The sequence below is a fragment of the Loxodonta africana genome, chromosome 3, assembly GCF_030014295.1.
Source record: "Loxodonta africana isolate mLoxAfr1 chromosome 3, mLoxAfr1.hap2, whole genome shotgun sequence".
Taxonomy (NCBI): domain Eukaryota; kingdom Metazoa; phylum Chordata; class Mammalia; order Proboscidea; family Elephantidae; genus Loxodonta; species Loxodonta africana.
This window is the reverse complement of record NC_087344.1, coordinates 54,304,047-54,328,950: the sequence shown is the minus strand read 5'-3', so window position 1 is coordinate 54,328,950 and position 24,904 is coordinate 54,304,047. Positions and strand designations below refer to the sequence as shown.

General features: G+C 40.6%; 1 protein-coding gene across 2 annotated transcripts in view; it reads right to left on the bottom strand.

Annotated features, from left to right (window-relative positions):
* MICOS10 (mitochondrial contact site and cristae organizing system subunit 10) overlaps positions 1-15,152 on the bottom strand; it is a 38,506-nt gene extending 23,354 nt beyond the window's left edge. Inside the window, exon 1 of one of the 2 annotated variants that reach the window (XM_023551994.2) lies at positions 14,254-15,152. In XM_023551994.2, coding sequence (XP_023407762.1) covers positions 14,254-14,317 — 64 coding nt within the window. In that variant the 5' untranslated portion in view covers positions 14,318-15,152. The remainder of the gene's footprint in view (positions 1-14,253) is intronic. The other variant, XM_010593050.3, reaches the window with a different exon arrangement.
* Positions 15,153-24,904: the final 9,752 nt, after the last annotated feature.

Below are 24,904 nucleotides of genomic sequence, written 5' to 3'. Positions count from 1 at the left end.
TCAAGTCGATTCCGACTTACAGTGACCCTATAGGACAGAGAAGAACTGCCCCACAGGGTTTCTAAGCAGTGGCTGGTGTATTCGAACTGCTGACCTTTAGGTTAGCAGCCAAACACTTAACCACTGCACCACTAGAGCTCCCTATCGCAAACAGTTGTAGTTAATTCATTATCAGGTGTGTATTAAAATGAAATCTTCGAAATCAAAGTCTCATTACGATTTTGATTTGTATTTCCCTAATGACCTTTGATGAGCATCTTTTCGTGTGCTATTTGACATTAGCATAACTTCTCTTTTTATATATAATGTCTTTTGTGAAAAGTCTTCTCAAATATTTTGCCCATTTTTTAAATGGGTTGCTTGTCTTCTTATGATTAAATTTATATTCTGGGTACAAGGTCTTTATCAGACATATGTATTACAAATATTTTCTCCAATTTTGTGGCATCCTTTTTGTCTTAACAATGTCTTTCAAAGAGTACAACTTTTTATTTTGATCAAATCCAGTTTATCAATTTTTTTCTTTATTTTTGCTTTTTGTATCCTAAGAGATTTTTTTGACCCCAAATCACAAAGACTTTCTCCTATGTTTTCCTTTAGAGGTTATACAGTTTTAGCTTTTATGTCTAGTTCTATGATCCACAATCAATGCCCATGGAAGCAGCAGTCAAGACATCAAAGGAAGCATCGCACTGAGCAAGGCTGCTGCTGCAAAAGACCTCCTTAAAGTGTTAAAAAGCAAAAATGTCATTTTAAGGACTAACACGCGCCTGACCCAAGCCATGGTGTTTTCAATCGCCTCATATACACACAAAAGCTGGACAATGAATAACGAAGACTGAAGAAGAACTGACAACTTGAGTTATGGTATTGGTCACAAATGTTGAATATACCATGGACTGCCAAAAGATCTAACAGATCTGTATTGGAAGAAGTACAGCCAGAATGCTCCTTAGAAGCAAGGATGGCGAGCCTTTGTCTCACATACTTTGGTCATGTTATCAGGAGGGACCAGTTCCTGGAGAAGAACATCATGCTTGGTAAAGCAGACGGTCAGCAAAAAAGAGGAAGACCCTCAACGAGAAGGACTGATACCGTGGCTACAACAATGGGCTCAAGTATAACAATTGTAGGATGGTGCAGGACTGGGCTCTGTTCCATTCTGTTGTACACAGGGTTGCTATGAGTCAGAACCGACTTGACAGCACCTAACAACAACAAATGATCCTTTTCAGGTTGAATTTTGTGTATGATGTGAGGTTCATTTTTTTCTCTATATATGGATACTCAGTTGTTCTAGCATGATTTGTTGAAAAGATTTTCCTTTCCCCATTAAGTTGCCTTTGTCAAAAAGAATTGACCATATATTTATTGGTCTACTTCTGGACTCTATCCTATTCCATTAATCTATATGTGCATTCTTTCTCCAGTGCCACACTGCCTTGTTTACTGCAGCTTTATAGTAAATCTTGAAATCAGGTAATGTTAAAGTCTCCCAACTTTGCTGTCCTTTTTAAAAAGTGCTTTGGTTATTCTGTATTGCTTACATTTTCATATAAACTTTAAAGTCAGCTTCTCAATTAAAAAAAATTCTGCTGGAAGCTTGATTAGAATTGTCATGAATCTATAGATCAGTTTGGCAAGAAATGACATCTTAACAAGATTATATTCCAATCCATGAACATGGTATATCTCTAATTTTGTTATATCTTTAATTTCTTTCAACAATGTTTTGTGGTTGTCAATGTATAGGTCTTACACACATTTTGTTGAATTTATCCCTAAGTATTTTATATTTTTGGATTTATTGTAAATGGAATTACATTTTTTACTTTAATTTTACAATTGTTCATTGCTAGTATTTAAAAATATTGACTTTTGAACATTGATCTTGAATCCTGCAACCTTGCTAAATTTACTTATTAGTTTTAGTAGTTTTCTCATAGGTTCCTTATGATTTTCTATGTATATGATCATGTCTGTGAATATAAACAAATTTACTTCTTCCTTTCCAATCCATATGCCCTTTATTTGCTTTTCTTATCTTAATACACTGGTTAGGACCACCAGTATAATGATGAATATAAGTGGTTAGAGTATACATTCTTGCCTTGTTTCCAATCTTAGAGAGAAAGCATTTAGCCTTTTACCATTAAGTATTGCAATTTTCCTCACAACTAATTAAGTTGAAAACGTTTTCATGTATTTATTGGTCATTTAAACATTCTCTTTGTGAAGTGTCTGCTCTTACTGATTTGTAGAAGTTATGTATATAATGTGGGTCTGAATGAACGAATGTACTACAATGTTGCTTTTGTAATCAGATGCATCAATCAGTTTGTTCATCCTTGCATCAATATCATACTGTTCTGATAACTCTACTACTAAAAAAAGAAAATCAAACCCACTGCCATGAAGTTGACTGCAATTCACAGCAACCCTATAAGGCAGAGGAGAACTGCACCATAGGGTTTCCAAGCAGAATGCTTAACCACTGTGCTCCCAGGGCTCCACTATACGACTAGTATATTTTATAGACACACACTAATTACTATAGGAAACCCTGGTGGTGTAGTGGTTAAGGGCTACAGCTGCTAACCAAAAATTAGGCGGTTCAAATCCACCTGGCATTCCTTATAAATTCTATGGGGGCAGTTCTACTCTGTCCTACAGTGTCGCAATGAGTCAGAGCCGACTCGCTGGGAACAGGTTTGGTTTTGGTTTCAATGACTATAGGTCTTGATATCTAGGAGTGTAAGTCCTTCAGCTTTGTTCTGGTCTTTCAGTCATTCCTTTTAACAGTTGTCTAGTATTTCATTTTACATATGCACCATAATTTTGTCACCTACTGATGGGTATTTAGGTTGTTTCCAGTTTGATGGGCTTTTTTTGTTTTGTTTTTTGCTATTGTAACACAACAACAAACATCTCTGAACACACATCATTTCCCATTTGTGCATATATTTGTAGGTTAAATTGTACATTTAAAGCTCCAAGACAGAATTTTTCTTTTATCTAGGCAGTTGTACATAAAACAGCTAGGGATTTAATATGCAATTATTTCTTTAAAGCACCTAATAGCGCATTAAAGTAACAGTTCTTTAAGATCAAACAAAAATGGACTTATTGTTAGTTTCTAAATCACCACTATCTCATCCGAATTATATAAGAAACAACAATGAAAGTAAACACTTAGCTTGTGCCAGGCTCTATGTTAAGTCCTCTATATATATTAACTCATTTAATCTTCATAAATCTCATATGAGATATTTACTATTACTATGGTTATTTTAGAGTGAGGATACTGATGCACAGAGATTAAGTAACTTGCCAAGATCAACTAACAAACTGTAGAGCCAAGTAGGCTGATCCCAGGCCCTGGAGCTCTTCACTTGCCACTCGATAATCCCAATAAGAGAACTCAAGGATCAACACTGCACCCAAACCCTAATTTCACAATTTCAGCTCTTTACATGTAGAATTTATATATTCTTCTTTTTCTCAATTGACGCAATTTAAATTTGAAAGTCTTATAAGTAATAAAATTATTCACATAAAATAAGCATTAAGATATAGTGGAAAGAATATGACTTGTGGACATGAATTTAATAATCCCAGCTCGGTAATTTACTTGCTGTGTGACCTGGGATAAGCAACCTAACTTCTTTGAGTGCTATTTTTATTGCTGGAAAAACAGAGATAATATAAACTTCCTCACTAGGTTTTTGGGGAATAAAAAAGGGAAATATATTAGTGTACCAAACACACTGGCACATAACAGAAATTCAATTAGTGTTAGCTTCCTCTTCTCCCCTCTCAGCCTTTAAATAAACAGGATCCAATCTAGCATTGCCTAACATTTCACTAATGGGTCAAGCGCCATAGTAAAAATATTACCACACCAAACGATTTTTATAAGTAAATATTTGTATTTTTACTTGGATTCAATACTGAAATGCACTTGCCAAAGAAAGCATTTCAGCATATTTACTAATAAACTGTTTCAAGCCACATTTTAGGAAAGCATAAAACCACAGCCAGAACAAAAATTTAAATATGTTTTCAAGTTCCATATAGTGCCTACTTACATTACTCTGTAAAGCTAACAGAAAATTCTCCTCTAGCAAGATCACAATGTTCCATTATTCATACTGCTGTCGCAAATGGAAAAAGTACTTTTGCTCCCAAACATTGTTTTGAAATTCATACAACAAACAAAATATGGCTACTAATTCAACAATTAACATATACTAATTTGAAACCCAAACCAATAAACAACCAAAAACCTTTGAAGTATTTTAGTTTACCCTCATTGATATCACTCTATGAAATGAGAAGGTATCAGTTTGCAAACAGACTACCAAAAGGCAGTTTTTGGTGAGCCACCAATACTTTGCAGTAACCCATATTTATCAGACGAACTGATACTTAAAGAGAAACATTAATTTGCTTTCTTTTTCCATGACTTTATCCTATGGCTTCTTTCTGTACATTCAGTATAATATTTAACATTAAAATGAGTTTCAACAATCCAGTTCAACAATCAACTGGATCCCTGGCTGGTACAAACGGTTAAGCGTTAACTACTAGCTTAAAGGCTGGTGGTTTGAACCCACCCAGACAGGCCTGGCTACAGTCACCATGAGTCAGAATCAACTCGATGGACGGCAACAAACAACAACAACAATCGATTTAATTATACTTAATTTGATTATTGGATTAATACACAAAAGCTGCTGGTTAATTCTATGGCATATCAGCTGCTAAGCTGTTTACTGTCCTCCTTCCTACAGAAGGAAGGAACAAGGCCAAGTCCTTTCTTTTCATGAAGATGAACACATGGCAAAGCAGTAACTTTCATCTCTGTTAACTGAGCTGCATACAACCACTGTTCTATCTCAAGACATACTAGAGATTAATACATTGCAAAGTGTTACTTGGGCTCCCCCCTCCCTCTTATTTCTGTCACTGGCAACACCACTACCCATTTACTTAGGCTTGGCATCAGCTCACCAGCCACACTTCAAGTTCTATAAATCCTACCTCTGTACTATCACTATCACATCTGTCTCCTGTCCACTCCCCCTGCCCTCACCTTGGTTCGGGCTTCCTCTCATCTGATAGTCTCATCTCCGGTATGAATTTAAGTAACAAACCCATATCCCTGCCTTCATTCTAAAAAAAAAAAAAAAATTCATTCTAGCCCTCTCCAATTCATTCTCCTCATGCTATGCCAGTGATCTTTCTGAAACCAGAAATCCAATCATGTTACTCTTTTGCTTAAAATTCAATAGTTTTTCCTCAAAACACTAAACAGAGTTACCATATGACCTAATAATTCCACTCCAAGGTACACAGTCAAATGAAAACATGTCCACTTGCTCATAGCAGCATTATTCATTAGCGCTAAAAAGTGGAAACAACCTAAATGCCCATCAACTGATGAATGGGTAAACAAAATGTGGTATATTCATACAATAGGCTATTATTCAGTAACAAAAAAGAATGAAGTACTGGTCCATGCTACGACATGGACGAACCTTGAAAACATTATGCTAAGTGAAAGAAACCAGTCACAAAAGACCATATATTGTATAATTCCATCTATGTGAAATATACAGAATAGGTAAATCCACAGAGACAGAAAACAGATCAGTGGTTGCTTGGTGCTGGGATGGGGAAGGAATGGGAATGACTGTTAGTATGTACAGAATTTCTTCTGTACCTTTCTTTTTGTGGATGTCATAAATGTTCTAAAATTAGAGTGTGATGACAGTTATCCAGCTCTGTGGATACAGGAGAAACCACGGCACTGAGTACTTTAAATAGGTGAATTTATGGAACATGAAATATATTTCAATAAAGCATCCTATAGGGTCACTATGAGTCGGAATCGACTCGACGGCACTGGTTCTTTTTTTTTAAAGTAGTAAAAAAGGGGAGGAAAAAACCGCACACCACGTCTATACTGCTTTCTGGAAGTTAACAGAATCTATTCCTATCCCCAAGTTCACCTAATAACATGACAGAATAAAGTATCTACAGCCATATTTAAAAAAAAGAAAACAAGCAATGGCTTCACCACTGTCTTTTAGGATAAAATCCAAACTTACCAGCATGTAGTAAAAAAAAAAAAAAAAAAGACCTTCATTAACTTTCCCACCCCTTCTACCTTTCCTGTCTCACCTTTTACCCCTGACCCACATAAGCCCTTTGACCCCCAGAGGACAAAACCTCCAGCACTAACAACACACAGTGGCTACAAGCATGAGCTCTGGAAACCAGACAGGATGGGGTTTGCAGCTGTGATCGTGACTTTAAAGGAGCAACTCAACTACTGAGAGCTTCCATCTCCTCACTGAAAAAAAATGGGGGGAAATTGGTCACAAGGCTATGAGGATTAAATGAGATAATGTATGTAAAATATAACATGCTTAGCGTAGTGCCTGGCAGGTGGTAAGTGCTCAGTACATGATAGTCATTATCATCATGCCCTGAAGAAGCCAAATTCTCCCTCCCCTCTGGGACACTGTCTAGACAGTTTCCTGGCCTGGAATGCAGCTCTCCACTCAGTCCACCTATTAAACATCTACATAGTGCCCAAGAGAGCGCTACAATGTCACCTCCTCCCTTTCCCTTTCCTCTAGGAGGTAAGCCCCTCCAGGGTAGGGCTAATATCTGTTTACCTGTGCCTCCCCAGGCTTACCACAATGCTGGTTTTTTGTTTTTGTTTTGAGAAGTACATATTAATGATTACTATTATGTATATAGGGTCACTGTGAGTTAGAATCAACTCTATGGCAACGGGTTTGGGTTTTTTTGTTTGTTCATTATGTATATAGACTAGAATACTGATTGTTGGGCTTCCATACCACACTCGATAGCCAAGAGCAGAGCAAATGTGTTCATTATTTTAACTCACGATTTCTACCCTTCATTTAGATGCCTGCAGCCAATACGTACCAAGTACAGGCAAAGTCCTAGCTGCTCTACCGAGATGATCTCATCTTATCCTTACTTACAACAACCCCTTGAGGCAGCTGCTATTACTTTATGGATGAGAAAACTGAGGCACAGAGAGATGCTTATTGGTACTTTTATTTCTAATGGAAAAAAAAAAAAATCAGTGAAAAGAAAAAGCATGTGTATGCTACCACAGTAGTCCACTGAACTGAACAATTCTAGGAGCTGTTTTAAAACACCCATTGTTTGCATTTTTCTTGCTACTAAGACAACTGCAAGGGCAGCCTTTTTCAGGAGAGAATCACAGCCTTGCGCAACCCTCCTTCTCAGGATATCTTCCTCCCCTCTTTAACAATAAGCTAGAATTCCTGGCCAACTCATGGATTTGTAAAACTAGATATTCCTCTCCCTGGTCTCACAATGCAAGAGAAATAGGACCACCACAATTTTAAAGCTGTCCAAGTCACATTAGGGACCTCCATTCGAATCCAGGAAGTACTGGAATCGGATTTTCCTCAAAGCATCCACCAGCCAATCTGTACACTGAGGCCCTGGTCACTGTTAAAGACAACATCACCTCGGTTATGAGGCCACACAGCCTGGCAGTGCAGGCTTCAGCATTCAGGAGTGAGTTGTAACAGCTCTCTGAGAGCAATGACAGTGCTTGCACGACTCACGCTAGCAAACCCACTAAAAACCAAACCCACTGCCATCGAGTCGATTCTGACTCATAGCGACCCTATAGCAGAGCTTAGAAATTCTCAAACCAGAGGGAAGCAGCCCTGGGAAGTCTCCTCTCCTAGGATCTTATTTTCCCTGGGAAACAGATACAACCTCCCATCCAGTCCAGAATGACAAGCACAAGGTGAGGGCATCAGCTTGGTGGAGACCATGACTATTAAGGCCCCTAAGCTGGCAAGAGCCTACGTGCCTTCTATTCTCATTAATACAAACGTGTCACTTACTCAGGCTCATGAGTGCGTACAAATTACTCAGTACATACAAGAAAAACAAACAGCACAGTCCTTGGAATGAGAAAGAAAACCACAGCATCCAATAAATCTGATAAAACTTAAAAATAAATCCATAAAATTAGCAAAAACCATTAATGACGCACTCACATAAAACTAACGGGAACATGCCATTCATAAACTGTAATATTCTTCACTCCTTTTTAATTTCCTGCAATAGGCTTTGGCACTACCACTTAAACCAACATCACCCTCTACTTGTTTAAATACAAAAGTGTTCTCTCATTTATATTTCTTGGTTGACCACTTCCAAACATTCCCAATACTACTTCATTATTAAGATCTACTGACAGTAATTTACATCTCCAGATGAAATAAAAAGTTGGTAAAAATCCCTAAGAGTACAAGAACACAAGATGAAACATGTGAACCAGCAGAAATTGACATAAAATATATTTACCTTGGGCTTTTTAATTTAAATGCTAATTCATTCAGTTAATAAACACACTGAATAGCAAATATGGGCAGAGAACTGGGTGTACAAAATTCTAAGCAATATATGTTGTTATTTTAACAAATCATTGTTGTGTCTCTGGTTCTCATTCAAGTGAAGTTACATTCAAGTGAAGAGGGACAATCAAGTAAAGAAACAAACTGCAAATTTCAGACGGTGATAGGTTTCTTACGGAAAATGATTAATTGATAAAGGGAATAATTAAGACACCTTGGAATTCCTTAAGTGCTAACAGTTATTTTAAAAAAAAAGATACTTTAATCCCAAACCTTATGGATGAACTAAGCAATATACATGGATGGCACTAGCAGAAATAAGGATAGAGGCCAAAGAGAAGAGGGAAAAAATGTGAGGGGGAGAAAGGAAAAGGAGCAAGGGCTGAAAACAGAAGGGAGGGTGAGAGAACAATGGCCCGTTGTGCCAATAACTCGGTAGCTCATCCCCAATGTAACAGAGAGGTATGTACTTTTTTGATCCATAGGCTCACTTCATCAGGTCAAACCATATCAGAAACCACCTATCATACCACAATTCTATTTGACACGAAATAAATAGATATTTTCAAACCAGAATTAATGAGAGAAATAGAACCTTACTCAAGCCTAGGGATAAGAAGATCCTTGAAAAGTTTTTTTTTTTTTTTTTAAGAACCACTGCCTAAAATACACTCCTGAGAGAACTATTTAACTCAGCTGTACAAGATCTGGAGCCTGGTGGTGCTGTGGTTAAGAGTTACAGCTGCTAACCAAAAGACTGGCAGTTTGAATCCACCAGCTGCTCTTTGGGAGCCCCATGGGACAGTTCTACTCTGTCCTATAGGATCGCTAAGTCGGAACGTACTTGGAGCAACCGGAGTTTTCTTTTTTTTTGAGCGGGGGTACAAGATCTATGCTAAACATGAGCAATTAGGAGAGTCTTTTTTTAGCAAACCAGTGGGAAAATGAAAACAATTTAGGAGCCAAACCAAATGAGAGGACTCACTAACGGAACTGTCCGTTCACCATGGTTTCCCTTCCATCTCTGCCAAACCCAACAGTATGAAACTGTCAATATGCAGTTAAAAATCTATATCGGCCCTTTCTTCCCTGCCTACATCTTCTACCAAACCTCTTATCTACCTATGGCAGGTTGCCACTCCTAAGTGTTCACCTTCATTTTAGGAAGTACCAGGAAAGCAAGCAGCCAAAGAGATTTAAAGAGTTCCATAACTCACACCCTACAGGAATCACTCACTATAAAAGTGTATTCAAACTCATGGTTTCAAACACCACTCAGATTAAAGCCTCCCCAAACTACATTTTCATGCCTCATCTCTCTTGCCCCCCGTCTCCAAGTCCATTACTGCTAAAGGGACAACCCCCACATACCACCTAAAAAGACAGAAAGAGTAGCTGCTGAGGCTGCTTCTGTACAACCAAATACCTCACGGGGTTTGGCTCTTTGGTTTGGAGGTTCAGGGTCATGGTTTCATGGGACATCACAGTTAGTTGACCTAATAACACGCTGACCGCTTCTATTTTATCTCATTGTTCTTTGTGTAGCGCGTTGGAGTCTTAAAAGCTTGAAAACTGTCATCCAAGGCACAAGTGGTTTCTATTTGCCTAGAACAACAGAGGAAGGAGGAATCAGAAATAGGAGAAGGATATGGAATGTGTTACTAATTGCCTCCATGAACAACTACCTCCTCTGCCATGAGATCAGAAGAACTAGATGGTGCCTGGTTACCATTACTGAAAATTTTGATCAAAGATTCTATATAAGAATCCTGATCAAAAGGGGGAAAATGATAAACAGAATTTCAAAATCCCACGGACTCCAGACTTTCTGGAGCCATGTAGGCTGGATGAACTCACAAATCTATTGCCCTGAAATAATCTTTAAACCTTAAACCAAAAATATCCCCTAAAGTCTTCTTAAAACCAAAGAATAGTTTAGCTGAACTAGTAAAGAATGTCTGCCTTAAGCATTATGCTCTTTTAAGATCTATCTATATGGGATCAAAGTGACAAGAGCAACTGGAAAGATTAGATAGGGACCTTAGGGGGCAGAGAGTTTATGTTAATGGAGGAAGAACAACTCAGAAAAGGGGGATGAGAATGGTCACACAACTCAAAGAATGTAATCGATGTCATGGAATTGTACATGCAGAAACTGTGTTAAAGGTAAACGTTCTGCTATGTACATTCTCAACAACAATAAAATGAATCACATTAAAAAAAAGAAAACCAAACACCTGAAATCTCCCTCTCAACTAAATTCAATGCTTAAGTAGAAAAGCAACAAAAATCATGACTTCCTTTTTTCCTCACTATAGTTTCACACTTTCCTGCCACCCACATAATCAGCTACTAAGTCTTATATGTTATTTAGTGTAAATAAGGTTCACATGCACCTCTTCTATTTTACTTCCAAATTTTGATCAATGACATTACCACTTACCCAGCTTCTAACCTTGGAGTCATCTTCATAAGAAATGAAGATGATCCAAAGTTAATCAGCTGAAGATAAAGAAATCAGCATTTATTGAGTTCCAATTATGTACCTGGCACTGTGCGGCCTAGAAGGTGGGTTTTACTATCCCTGCTTTATAAATGGGGAAAAAGTTTTAAGTTTCTCAAATACACCTAATCCTTTTCCAGTCTAACAGTTCAGACCTTCATCACTTCACATTCACAGTATTGCTAGCCTCCTCTACTTCAAATCTGTTCTGAAATAAAATATTGCCAGATCAATCTTAGAAAATATTCCATTTATATCACATCAATTCCCTATTGAGGACAGTGAAAGCCTCATGCTTCTCTATTTGTCCAAGGAATGATCCATAATTCAATAAATATTTTTTGCCTAAAACCTTCCATGCATGATTCCCCACCAGTCTAGGCTGTTTAGTAGTGAGCCCTGGAAGTCAAAAGTAATAGACTTTATTAAAACAGAGGTGGTGAACATGCAGAATGCATCTGAAAAGCCAAAGACATCTCTAAGTCTTCAAAAGTGGACTCCCTCTAAGACATCTCACAATTCGGACTCCACCCAACCCCACCCTCTTTTCTTAGGGAGTTACCCATTGCTATTGTGGCCCTCAAGTAGATTAACACCAACAGCAACCCTATAGGACAGAGTAGAACTGCCTCAGAGGGTTTCCAACGCTATAATCTTTACAGAAGCAGACTGCCACATCTTTCTCCTGAGGAGCAGTTGTGCATTTGAACCTGAAATAAGAATGCCTGGGTTCTAAATCCAAGTCCTCCAATTCTGGCTTTTAACCTCTCCCTGGAGAACCGCATCATGTTTGGTAAAGCAGGGGGTCAGTGAAAAAGAGGAAGACCCTGAATGAGATGGACTGACATAGTGGCTGCAACAGTGGGCTTCAGCATAAGAATGATTGTGAGGATGGCACAGGACTGGGCACTGTTTTGTTCTGCTGTACATAGGGTGGCTATGAGTCAAAACTGACTCCATGGCACCTAACATCAACCTCTCCCTATGCTTCAGTTTCCTCTGTAAAAGTTCAAGTTGGCCTCTGCTCAAGTTCATCCACACTCTTTGACTATCCAAATCCAGCCCATTCTCCAAAGGTCAGCTGAAATCTCATTTCCCTTGCAAACCCTTATTGGATGACCTCGGTCCATCCCTCCACTTATTTGATTTACTAAAGCTCTACAGCAGAGTCTGAATTTTAACTTCTAACTGTAATCATACATTATCTTGCCTTATTTAATTATTTCACATTTGTTATGTCCCACCCCCAGTAACTCCCTGCTCATGGATGACAGTCATACTACTCATTGCCTCAAGTGGTCATCAGTGGCACAACTATATTAATATCAACAACTACCACTGCTTACTGAATATATAATATGGACCAGGCACTGTGCTAAGTAATCTATTTTTCTTCCCGTTAATTCTCTTTAATCCTTTTAGACATCTTTACCCTATTTAATAGGTAAGGAAGAGACCTTACCCAAAGCTACAAAACTAGTGAAGATGGGAATGAGGGCTGCAGGTGGGTGATTCAAACTCAGCTCTGTCCACTGTCAAAGCCCAGACTTAACTACTACAACATACTGTTTATTACTTTGGTCATTTCACATCCAGGTGTTAAATTTTCTCTCTTATGTGTAAGCTGTTGGAAACCCTGGTGGCATAGTGGTTAAGTGCTATGGCTGCTAACAAAAAGGTCGGCAGTTCGAATCCACCAAGCACTCCTTCGAAACTCTATGCGGCAGTTCTACCCTGTCCTATAGGGTCACTATGAGTCGGAATTGACTCGACGACAACGTGTTTGGTTTTTTTGGTTATATGTAAGCTGTTAACAATAACCAAAATTGGCATCTCTTTGGTCACTTCCAGGATAAGGCATTCATAAAAGTGATCCATACTCAAGCCTCACGTACTCATTAATCCTCAGAGCAACTCTATGAGATAGGAATATTACTGCCAAATTACAAATGAGGAAATGAGGAAACAGGCACAGAGAGGTTAAATAGCCTTCCCAAAGGCACACAGTTACTAAGTAGTGAATTTGGGGGTGAAGTGGTAACTATGATACCTTACTTCATTCATTGATTCAGTCCATAATTTTTATCATGCACTGTTCTAGGGGCTGGGGCTACAGCACTGAACAAACCAGGAGACATTCCTGCTGTCATGAAGCTTCCAATCTTATTTCTTTCCTAGTATTTTCATTCGAGGCATAATCCTAAACCTTCTTAAATACCCTAAGATTCCATACAAAATTTTATCTATCTTCTGAGTTCGTTTCCCAACTTTGACCATTTTGACATTGATTGGCAGTGCGAGTCTGAGCAAATTCCTTCCCCTAACTCTCATTGTATGACCTGTAAAAAGGTTATTTATGAGATAATATATTAAGTTGTACACTTAGCACTGTACACCCTAAATAAATGAGTTTGCCTCTCCTCCTCCCATATAGATCAAAAACCAAAGCTGTTCCGGTTGAGTCGATTCCGACTCACAGCGACCATATAGGACAGAGTAGAATTGCCCCATAGAGTTTCCAAGGAGCGCCTGGAGGATCTGAACCGCTGACATTCCAGTTAGCAGCTGTAGTTCTTAACCACTACACCACCAGGGTTTCTTCCTCCCATACAGTGACTTCATAATTTGTGTCCCTCACGGAGCACATGTTAGAAAGACTACTCGGAGTTACATTAAGGACTGAAAAGAGACCAGCCTTTTACTTTCTGGGACAATTTTCATTCCAGATCACCATCATTAAGTCTCTAAGTTTAGGCCCCAGACTGTACGGATTCAGATACATCAGGTTACAACTCGGAAATGACAGCAACTCACTTTAGGGGCTGGCAGTGTCTATGAAATACTCCCGATGACCTTCTTTAGAAGGCGCTTTTGTCTCAGGGAGTAACGTGGCCTCCCGACTAGGCTCCATGCCCCGGGCCGGGGGATGTGACAACGGGTAGGAGAATTTCAAGCCTTGACACAAGGTTATGCCCTGCAGACCGTTCTCCATTCGAAGCGCCCTGCAACTCTCCCGCCACCTGCCAACCCGACGACCACCTACCTGCTAGGGGCTGCAACTCCACCCCTCCCACCCCGAGCGTCTGCCCAGGGTCCTGGGACCTGTGACCCCGCCGGCCAGGTGACCTCCCGCCCGGGCTTGGGAAGCTCGCCCTGGCCTGGGGGGCTGGCACAGGCCGATCCGAAGGCCTCGGCCCGCGGGCTCTGGTGGCCTGACCTCCCGTGGGTCTTCTCCTCCAGCCCCTGGTAAGCAGCGCTTTGAGAAGCAGAGCCCGGGCCGGGCCTAACAGTGGCAAAGCGCCTCACCTATCTTCACGACTGCATCCGCCAAGCACCGGTCCCACTTCCTGCCGAGCTCTGACTCCGACATGTTCCCCACCAGCAGCTCCAGCTCTCCTTACGGCCGGGCCCCGCGCTCCCACTCCAGGAAAGTCTCGCGAGAGCCGGCCTCTGTGCCTAGGTCCGTAAAGCAGGCGCCGGCGTGCCAAATATCGCGAGATGACCTAGCTCGTGCCGTCGCTTCCGGCTCTTCAAGCGGGTCATGGAGGTGACAGGTTAACCCGAGGCCCGAGGTGACCCTGACCTTGGAGGCGCCCTAAGTAAGGTTAGCGAGGCTGACAGATTTCCTACACGGCATCCAGAGCCCTGTCGGGAAGACTCTTCCTCCGCGTTATCTCCTGACGTTGGCCCTGAAAATCTCACCGGGCAAGGAAGGCACAGCGCTTGATTTATTCATTCATTTACTTACTTGCCTTCACTTTTTCCGCTCAGTCGCTCGCTTACTCTGTCGTTCACTCGTTTGTTACAGTGGAACTCTCGCCCGCGCCACTAAAGGTCACCTTTGCCAAATCCTGTGGACGCTTCTTTGACATCTGTACAGCATTCTACACGATTGTTCCCTCTGATCCTCCTTGCCTCCTCCTCTGTTCGCCTCCTATGACACCACTCCCCGAATTCTCTTTCCTCTCTGACTCTTCTCTTTTGGCCTCCTTCCAGGGGTGTTTTTTTCTCTGCCATTTTCTTAAAGAGTGATGGTTCGCAGGGTTCCATCAGTCCTCTTTTCACTCGCTCCCTTGAGTAATTGCAGCCACTGACAACTTACCTCGCTAGATCTGAGCCTACCTCAACTTCCTATTCATGTATTCAGCCTCCTTGCTGGTGACTTTGATCTTAGTCTTTCTTCCCCATTTTTATGCTCCATCCTACCAACAAACACAAATTTGGTTATGTTATTCCTCTTCTTAGAAGCTGTCGTCGCCTGCACATACTTTACGTCAATGAGCTCATTTCAGGAAACCTACAGTGATTGAGTGAAGAGCCCTTCTCAAGCTTCTCATTGTCCCACAGGCTACCTTACCCCCAGGTTGCTCTACATTGAATTGAAACATCTCTTCAGATGTTCGTTTGCCAATAGATTAGGACCTCCTTGAAGGGCTGAGCTGCCCCTTCATCTTCACACTCCCAGTTCAGAGGATGATGTCTTATTGAATTTAATTCGTGTATTCTTGGATACTTGAACCGCAGAATTATGTTGTCCTGGGCCTTGCCATGACAGAGTTCCTTTCTTTAGAAAGCCTTCTTCCATGACTCTTCCTTCTAGCTTTTATCTAACTACTTATTAGGTTGTGTTGTAATTGTTCTGTGTGTCTTTTGGAGTTGACTGTGAGCTTCTGGAGAATGGGCACTGTGCCATTTCTGTATCGCCAGTGCCTCACAGAGAGCCTGGTGTATATTGGATTCTCAGCAAATGCTTTTTGAATGGATATAAGAATGAATGAATATATAAAATAATTGATTGGATTAATTAATTAGAAAGAAAAAAATCCATGTTATGATGGAGCTTTATAGTATAACATTTGTGTTGAAAAAGAAAAGGAAAATTAACTTCACTAAATACCTCTACCCGTTGCCGTCGAGTTGATTCCAACTCATAGTGACCCTATAGGACAGAATCAAACTGCACCATAGGGTTTCCAGGGAGCACCTGGTGGATTCAGACTGCTGACTTTTTGGTTAGCAGCGGTAGCTCTTAACCACTACACCACCAGGATGTATCACAAATAACTCCTCACATAATTTCATGACGGGTAACGATATTTAGTTCATGGCTGTATCCCTGACCTTGGTACATTATCTGACACATAGTCTATGCTTGATAAGTACTTATTGGTTGAATGAATTAAAGGAATGAAGACTCTGAAGTGTTCGTAGGTATTGGAGAAAAAAGATAAAGATGTAGGAAAAATAATTTAAATAACTGCAGTGCAGTCCTTATAAACTTAGTTACTTTCAAAATGATTAAAAATAGGAATAACCCAGGGTTCCCACTGCTTGAGAAGGGAGATACAGATATGAAAAAAGAGAAAGCTTGAAAGAGCTCTGTGTTATAGGTTTGGAATTGAAAGTAACAGTATAAGCTCACAGTATTTAATATAATGGTGGTAGATATAAAAATAGATATAGATACGTCTGTGTTTCCTGATTCTGTTTACTGAGAGGGCCTAAAATCAGACATACCAATAAAAATAAGCATACCTAGATCTTGGCTTCTAAATTCCATTGTCTGCCGAAAGGACCCAGGGGTCCTTGAAGAAATGACTGATTCCAGGACTGAGGCCTAGAATCAAGAGCCAGAAATATCTTGTTGTGTCACAAAGTAAGGAGTTTCTCAAAGAATGATGGGGACATGTCAAAATTGTTTAATATCTATAAAGTTCCTAAAATAGTACTTGATTCCTAATTGAAACTCTTTGTGTAAGTTATTATTATGTTTAGGACTTCTCAATTGTATGAAACAAATTGCATAAAGATAGAAGTTTGAACTTCAAGTAGATAAAGACAGATTCTTGTAATAAAACCATTTTACAGCAAGAGAGTATCTTTTTACATTGGTTAAGGATAAAATATAAAAGCAAAAACTGTCACTTATGTAAAATAGTTCTTTGCCTCCACTGGTTAGTCAACTAAACATAAGCTCATTGTTTAATTTACTAAGCTGTAAATTTAGCTTCATTAACAACCCAGATTAGAATCTTTTATAGCTTAGCACCTGCATAAAGTTATTTTACATTCCAATAATTTTTTTTCATAGTTTTCCTCCAATTAAAAGCTAATTCCTGCTGAGTGAAATTAGTCAGATGCAAAAGGACAAATATTGTATAAGACCACTATTATAAGATCTTGAGAAATGGTTTAAACTGAGAAGAACACATTCTTTTGTGGTTATGAGAGGGGGGAGGGAGGGAGGGTGGGAGAGGATTATTTACTGATTAGATAGTAGATAAGAACTACTTTAGGTGAAGGGAAGGACAACACTCAATACAGGGGAGGTCAGCACAACGGGACTGGACCAAAAGCAGAGAAGTTTCCTGAGTAAACTGAATGCTTCGAAGGTCAGCGGAGCAAGGGCGGGGATTTGGGGACTATGGCTTCAGGGGACATCTAAGTCAGTTGGCAAAATAAATTCTATTAAGAAAACATTCTGCATCCCACTTTGAAGTGTGGTGTCTGGGGTCTTAAATGCTAACAAGCGGCCATCTAAGATGCATCAATTGGTCTCAACGCACCTGGATCAAAGGAGAATGAAGAACACCAAGGTCACAAGGTAATTATGAGCCCAAGAGACAGAAAGGGCCACATGAACTAGGGACTTACATCATCCTGAGACCAGAAGAACTAGATGGTGCCCGGCCACAACCAATGACTGCCCTGACAGGGAGCACAGCAGAGAACTCCTGAGGGAGCAGGAGAACAGTGGGATGGAGACCCCAAATTCTCATAAAAAGACCAGACTTAATGGTCTGACTAAGACTAGGAGAATCCCGGCGGTCATGGTCCCCAAACCTTCTGTTGGCCCAGGACAGGGACCATTCCCAAAGACAACTCATCGTCCAGTCCATGGATTGGATTGGACAATAGGTTGGAGAGAGATGCTGATGAGGAGTGAGCTACTTGCATCAGGTGGACACTTGCGACTATGTTGGCATCTCCTATCTGGAGGGAAGATGGGAGGGTAGAGGAGGTTAGAAACGGGCAAAACGGTCACGAAAGGAGAGACTGGAAGGAGGGAGTGGGCTGACTCATTGGGGGAGAGTAAGTGGGAGTATGTAGTAAGGTGTATATAAGTTTATATGTGAGAGAATGACTTGATTCATAAACTTTCACTTAAAGCACAAAAATTATAAAAAAAAAAAGTAAATCAAAGAAGCAGCTATCAACTTTAAAAAAAAAAAAAAAGCTAATTCCTTTCTTAAAGGGAGACTCACATTTTTTGTTTTATATCTTTTTCCCGAACAGGAGCCTTATATCATTTTGTCTCTTCAATAAAGTGTCCAGAGTCACACAGCTACTAAGTGGCTGCTTTGTTTGGTTCCAATGCCCAGGTGCACCCCCATTTTTATGGGATTGACTTGAAGGGCAACTAACAATGACAGCGTGTGAAATATAACAGGCTTGTAGAAAATTGCTTAACACACAAATACAGCTTAACAAATTGTAAATGAACTTTACTAGCGCCTCAGAACCCCCCCTCCTGTGTGTCTTTTGCCAGATCATTTACCCTTTCTCCCTGTTAGTGTAACCACTTTATGATATTCATTTCCATGCTTTTCTTTAAGTGTTTCTACCTGATTATGCAGCCCTCATCTTGCCTACCTTTGGACTTGATATATACGGAGTCATACAGCCTGTATATTATATGGCTTCTTTTGTTCAATATTAGTGTATACTTTTCGATTCACCTATATTACTGTGTAACTATTGTTCACTCCATTCCATTGCTATATAGTATCCCATTGGATTACGTCCATCATTTGTTTACTTATACTATTGTCTGTGAGTATTTGGGTTGTTTCCAGTTTGGCTATTATCAACAAGGCTTGTCATTCTTATGCATGTATCCTGATGTCCATAAGCGTACATTTTTATAGCATATATAGCTAAGGACGATAGGGTATGTGTAGCTTTACTAGGTACTGCCAAACTTTATTTCAAAGTGAGTGTACCAGTTTACACCCCTACCAGCTGTTCCAGTCCTGTTACTCCACTTTCTTGCCAACACTTGCTTTTTCATCACACTTCAAAAAACTCTTAACAACCTCATAGGTGTGTAGTGTTATTGAAGTAGCACTTGCCCTTTCTTGTCATTAAATTATCACACCTTGTACTCTGAATATATAATGTAGCAGGGAGAAGAGCTCAAAATGGAATGAAAGAGTTCCTGAAAGAGGAAAAGAGATGACAGAGACACTTAGCTAACTTAACGAGGAACTGTTTGAAGCGGGGAATGCCCTGGATTGGGAATCACGAGAGCTGGATCTGTCTCTACTCTGCTGCTAACTGGTGGTAGTACAGAGGTGGCAGCTCCTGGCAGATGAGCTCTCATCAGCTCTCTCACACATTCTGCTACTTGCTTCCTCCCCTTATACCTTTGGGCTAAGGGTAGTAATGGCTCCCACTGTTACCAACTCCAGGGTACTGCACCATTCCTCATTGCTTGGTAAATAGCCCCTTCATATAACTCTCCTCCATGTCCCAGTTTGAGTGTGCCACCTATTTCCTATCAGGCCTCTGACTGCTCAAAACCCATGCTAGGTTAGGTCCTTGCCCCACCCCTATTCCCTATCTAGCTCCACCTCCCCCCCTTTTTTAAATTTTTTTGTGTGCTTTAAGTGAAAGTTTACAAATCAAGTCAGTCTCTCATACAAAAATTTATATACACCTTGCTGTATACTCCTAGTTGCTCTCCCCCTAATGAGATAGCATACTCCTTCTCTCCACCCTCTTTTTCTGTGTCCATTCAGCCAGCTTCTGTCCCCCTCCGCCTTCTCATCTCCCCTCTAGATGGGAGCTGCCCACATAGTCTCATGTGTCTACTTGATGGAAGAAACTCACTCCTCACCAGTATGATTTTCTTGTAGTCCAGCCCAATCCTTGTATGAAGAGTTGGCTTTGCCTATCCCCTTTTTTGCCTTCATAGTTCATATCACAATTTACAGTTAGCTTCTTTGTTCACATTCCTTCCCCCCCCCCCATTTCTCCCACCAGACTGTAAGGTCCATGAAGGCAGGGACCTCAACTGCCTTTTTGTCATTATATTCTGAGTGCCTCGCACAGTGTCTGGTACATTGTGGACATTTAATAAATGTTTCTTGAATGAATGAATGAGGAACAGGAATGATTTTTTTTTTTTTTTTTACGTCTCTGGCACTAGTCATTCCAGGTACAGTTGTGCTCAGTTGATGTCCTATGTCTCTACGTGGCCCTGCCTTCAAGTGTGTCCCAGCATGTCCCAGAGTGGCACAGTGTGGCACACAAGCTTAAGAGTAAGAACCAGAGTAGGTTTACATGTGGCTTTGTGGTTGGTACGTGTTTGCATTGACCTTAGAGTGTGAGGAAGCACCTGGAAATGGGCATTGGAAAGTGCATTTGAAAGTGCATTCAAGTTGCGTGCACATGTATTTGTGTGAAAGCATGCATCTGAGACAAGTATCACTGAATTAATTTGGATTTAAGTATGCAAGCTTAAGAATGGATACAAGTTTAAACATCATAGCTTTAGTATTAATATTTTAAAGTCTGACCAAAATCATAAATTTGTCCACAATAGAGCTCCACAGGCTTACTTAATATCAAGAGAGTTTTTAATTTTTTACCTGGATTATATGAACTTGGCCATTATAGGGGAACTGGCTATTACTTGCCTGTTGTGTGTGGTTAATGAAAAATTAGGAAATGCATAAATATGTTTCTTAATCAGTGCAATTGGTTTGACAAATGAACTATTTCTAAACATAGGATCAAGGTATTCTTGGCAGAAAATATGTTGGGCACTACCTAACTGGCAGCCTCTTCTTAACTTATCTTCTGTTTCGTGGCCAGAGGTAGGTTTCTGAGCCCTGAACCTGCACATAGGCCTATCTGCTTTGAAAGTCACACTTTTACTTGGGTGGTTGATAAAAGGACTTCAGAGGGTCTGTCCACAAATCTTTGAAACTCTATGCAAATCTTTATGTGTTAGTGTGAATCTTTTTTTCTTTGAATTATAGCTTTCTTCAGATGCTCAAAGGAACCCAGGATCCAAAGAGTTAAGAAGCACTGACCTGGACCCAAATACCTTGGGGAGTCTTGGGGAGGATGCCAGTCCCTCCAGCAGAGGGCAGTGGCACCCACATTCACAGACCTTCTTGACCTTACAACATGGGTTATCAAGAGCTCCAAGAAGCTGAGCCAAGTAGGTCTGACCCAGGGGGACCAAAAGAGAACACTGACCTTCCTCTGTTCCTTCTGTTGCATCGATGTTAAAATCCCATTTCCAATCCCCAGCTGCCATATCATGGAATGCTTAAGCTCTCCAGAAATGGCTTTGGAGAAGACCACCTTCTCTCATCAGCTTCCCAAAAAAGCCTGGAAGATTCTTCTTGGGAACCTTTATCAATGCCGGATATGGATAATATCCATAATATGGATAACTTTAGACTTCTGGAGCAAGCACTGATTCTGAGGCCTTGGTTAGAAGACATTTTTCAATGAAAATTTAAATGAACTAACTTTGATTCTCAATCGGACACCCTTGCCTATACAATAAAAACCAGCCTCCTTAACTTGGCATTCAAGGCCATTTGAGAATATTTCCGCTGTCCCATCAGCTCTGTTGTTCTTCTCCCACATATAAAGTCTACTTCTTGAACCAAACTATTCCTCCAGTTGCTTTGGGCTTTCCAATAAGCTCTTGAAGAGGTAACGTCTTCCTTCCTATTTTTGTTATCTTTCCTATTCTTCAGCCTCTTCTTCCTCCATGGAACCTTTTCTGGCTGAGAAGGAGCAATGGAGCAGAGAGGTTAAGGGCTCTAAAAGACTGAAGAAGTAAACCCTACAGATAATTGGTGGGAGGGTCTTGCAGGCACAGAGAAGAACAAGTACAAAGGCCCTGGGGTAGGAGCCTGCTTAGCCCATTAGACAGCTCAGTGTGGCTGGAATAAAGTACACAAATAGGAGATGAAATGGATGTAGATTGTAGGCTGTGGCAGGGACTCTGATTTTACTCCGAGTAAGATGGAAAAAAAAAAAAAAAAAATTTTTTTTTTTTTTTTTTTTTTAGGATGGGAAGACATTAGAGAGTTTTGAGGGAAGGAGTGACACCATCTGACTTATGTTTTACAATGACCACTCTGGCCATTTTGTTGAGAATAGAATGTTGGGGGCAAGGGCTGAAGCAGAGAATCAGATAGGCTGCTGCAATCATGCAAGCATGGTAGAAAAGTAGGCAGTGAGAAGATTCCGGATATATTTCTAAGATACAGCTGATGGGATTTGCTGGCGAGTTAAACATGGAGTTTGAGAAAAATTAAAAAAAAAAAAAGAGGGATGGTTCCAAGGTTTTTGATGTGAGAAAATGAAAAGATGGAATTGACCCTTACTGAGATGGGAAAAACTGAGAGAAAGAAGTTTAGATGGGCAGGGGATTTGGGATCAGGGGGTTTGATTATGGCTAAATTAAGTTTGAAGATACCTATTAGACCCAGCATAGGTGCTGCTCCATAGTCCTTCAGCCCTTCCATCTCCACTCCTCCATCCCTCCTCTCTTCACTGGGCCTTGACAGCTTACTCAGTGAAGAGCCCTGGTCTTAGCCCCAGCCCCAACCCCAGCCCTAGCCAATTGTTTTCTCTGCTAAGACTGCTGAGGTCTCAGTCTTTTGCAGGGTAAGGGCCAGGCTCCAGCTTGTCACCTCCATCACACCTGCTGTAACAGGGGCCATAACAGCTTTGGAGGCTGGACCCAACTGCCTGGACCACAGAGGGTATGGTTCCTCCCACCACTTTTCAGCCCAGACTAAGTTCTAAACCAGGGCTGGGGGATCTGGCACCCCCAAAGGAGTCTAAAGGGCCCAAGGAAAATAAACCAGAAGCACAGAGGTAGACTTTTATCATTGAAAGACAAGAAATATAAAGGAGTCAACAGATCAATTTCATTTCCTTCCGCAGGCTAGAAATAAACCTCGTTCCCAAGAGACAGAACTGAGGTGTCATGGTTGTTCAGATGGCTTCCCTAGAGATGTTCCTGTGTGGCCAGACGTGACTAGATTGATAATGCACCACCTTGTGTTTGATTTTTTTCATTCCCTGACTTATTTCCTTTACCCTCCCTCTCGCCGTCCTGGGATTGTACTTCTCCAATAGAGGGTGAACTATAACATTTGCCTCAGGCTCTGATTTCAAAGAAACCCAGGCAAAGTCAACTTTCAAGTGGAAATCCAGAGTAAGAAGGAGAGAAGTTAGTGCTGGAGATAAAAACGGGAAGTTAAAAGCATCTATGTGCTTCAGTGAGAACATCTAAGGAGTGAGTGTGGACAGAGGAATGAGAAAGACCAACCTTGTGGCACTCAACATTCAGAGATTGAGGAGACGAGTTGCAATATCCGTGGGGTGGGAAGAAAACAGGAAATGTGATTTCCTGGAAGCCAAATGAAGACAATATCACAAGAAGGACATGGTCAACTGTGTCAAATAAATGAGAATGGAGAATTGACCAAAGGATTTGGCTTCATGGAGGCTATTTTGATGACTTTGACAAAAGCAGTTTCTGTGGAGTGGTTGGAGCCAAAGCCTAATGGACAATGGGTTTAAGAGAAACTAGGAGGAAACAAGAGGCATAGGTGGCTCCGTGGTAGAATTGTCATCTCCTATGCGGGAAATTTGTGTTCGATTCTCAGCCAGTGAACCTCAAATGCAACCACCAGCCATCTGTCAGTTGTTAGTGGTTGGTGGCATGTTGCCATGATGCTGCGTGGTTTAAAATCGGGCAAGGTATGCTTCAGGGTTGTATTCTTTCATCATACTTATTCAATCTGTATGCTGAGCAATAATCTGAGAAACTAGACTATATGAAGAAGAACGTGGTATCAGGATTGGAGAAAGACTCATTAACGACCTGCAATATGCAGTTGACACAACCTTGCTTGCTGAAAGTGAAGGGGACCTGAAGCACTTACTGATGAAATCAAAGATTATAGCCTTCAGTATAGATTACACACCAACATAAAACAAAAATCCTCACAACTGGATCAATAAGCAACATCATGATAAATACAGAAAATATTGAAGTTATCAAGATTTCATTTTACTTGGATCCACAATCAACCCCCATGGAAGCAGCAATCAAGAAATCAAACAATGTATTTGGCATTGGCTGCCAAAGACCTCTTTAAAGTGTTAAAAAGCAAAGATGTCACCTTGAGGACTAAAGTGCGCCTGACCCAAGCCATGGCATTTTTAATTGGAAGTAAGGATGGCGAGACTTTATCGCACGTATTTTGGACATGTTATCAGGAGGGACCAGTCCCTGGAGAATGACATGATGCTTGGTGAAGTAGAGGGTCAGTGAAAAAGAGGAAGACACTCAACAAGATGGATTGACACAGTGGCTGCAACAATGGGCTCAAACATAGCAATGATTGTGAGGATGGCGCAGGACTGGGCAGTGTTTTGTTCTGTTGTACATGGGGTCACTATGAGTTGGAACCAACTCAACGGCACCTAACAACAACAATGCTGAACAGATTTCAGCAGAGCTTACAGACTAAGACGGACTAGGAAGTAAGGTCTGCTGATCCACTTCCAAACATCAGCCAGATGGTACAGTGTTTTGTTCTGTTGTGCGTGGGCCCCCCAAGATAACAGCAACAGGAGGAGAGGAATTAGAAAGAGCAAGTATACAATCTTTTAAGTAGTTTTTCTCTAAATAGGGCCAAAGAAAAGGAGTAATAGCTTAAGAAGCAATAGTGGGTTTTTTAAGATGGGAGAAATTACTTATATGTGGATGGGAATGATTCAGTAGAGGGGGTAAAACTGACGATCCAAGAGAGAGAAATGACTGCAGCCTGGAAACAGAAATGTGAAGATTTTAGATTTCAGGGGCCTAGAAGCAGGAGGTTTATTTCTGTGGAAAGAGGGAAAATGC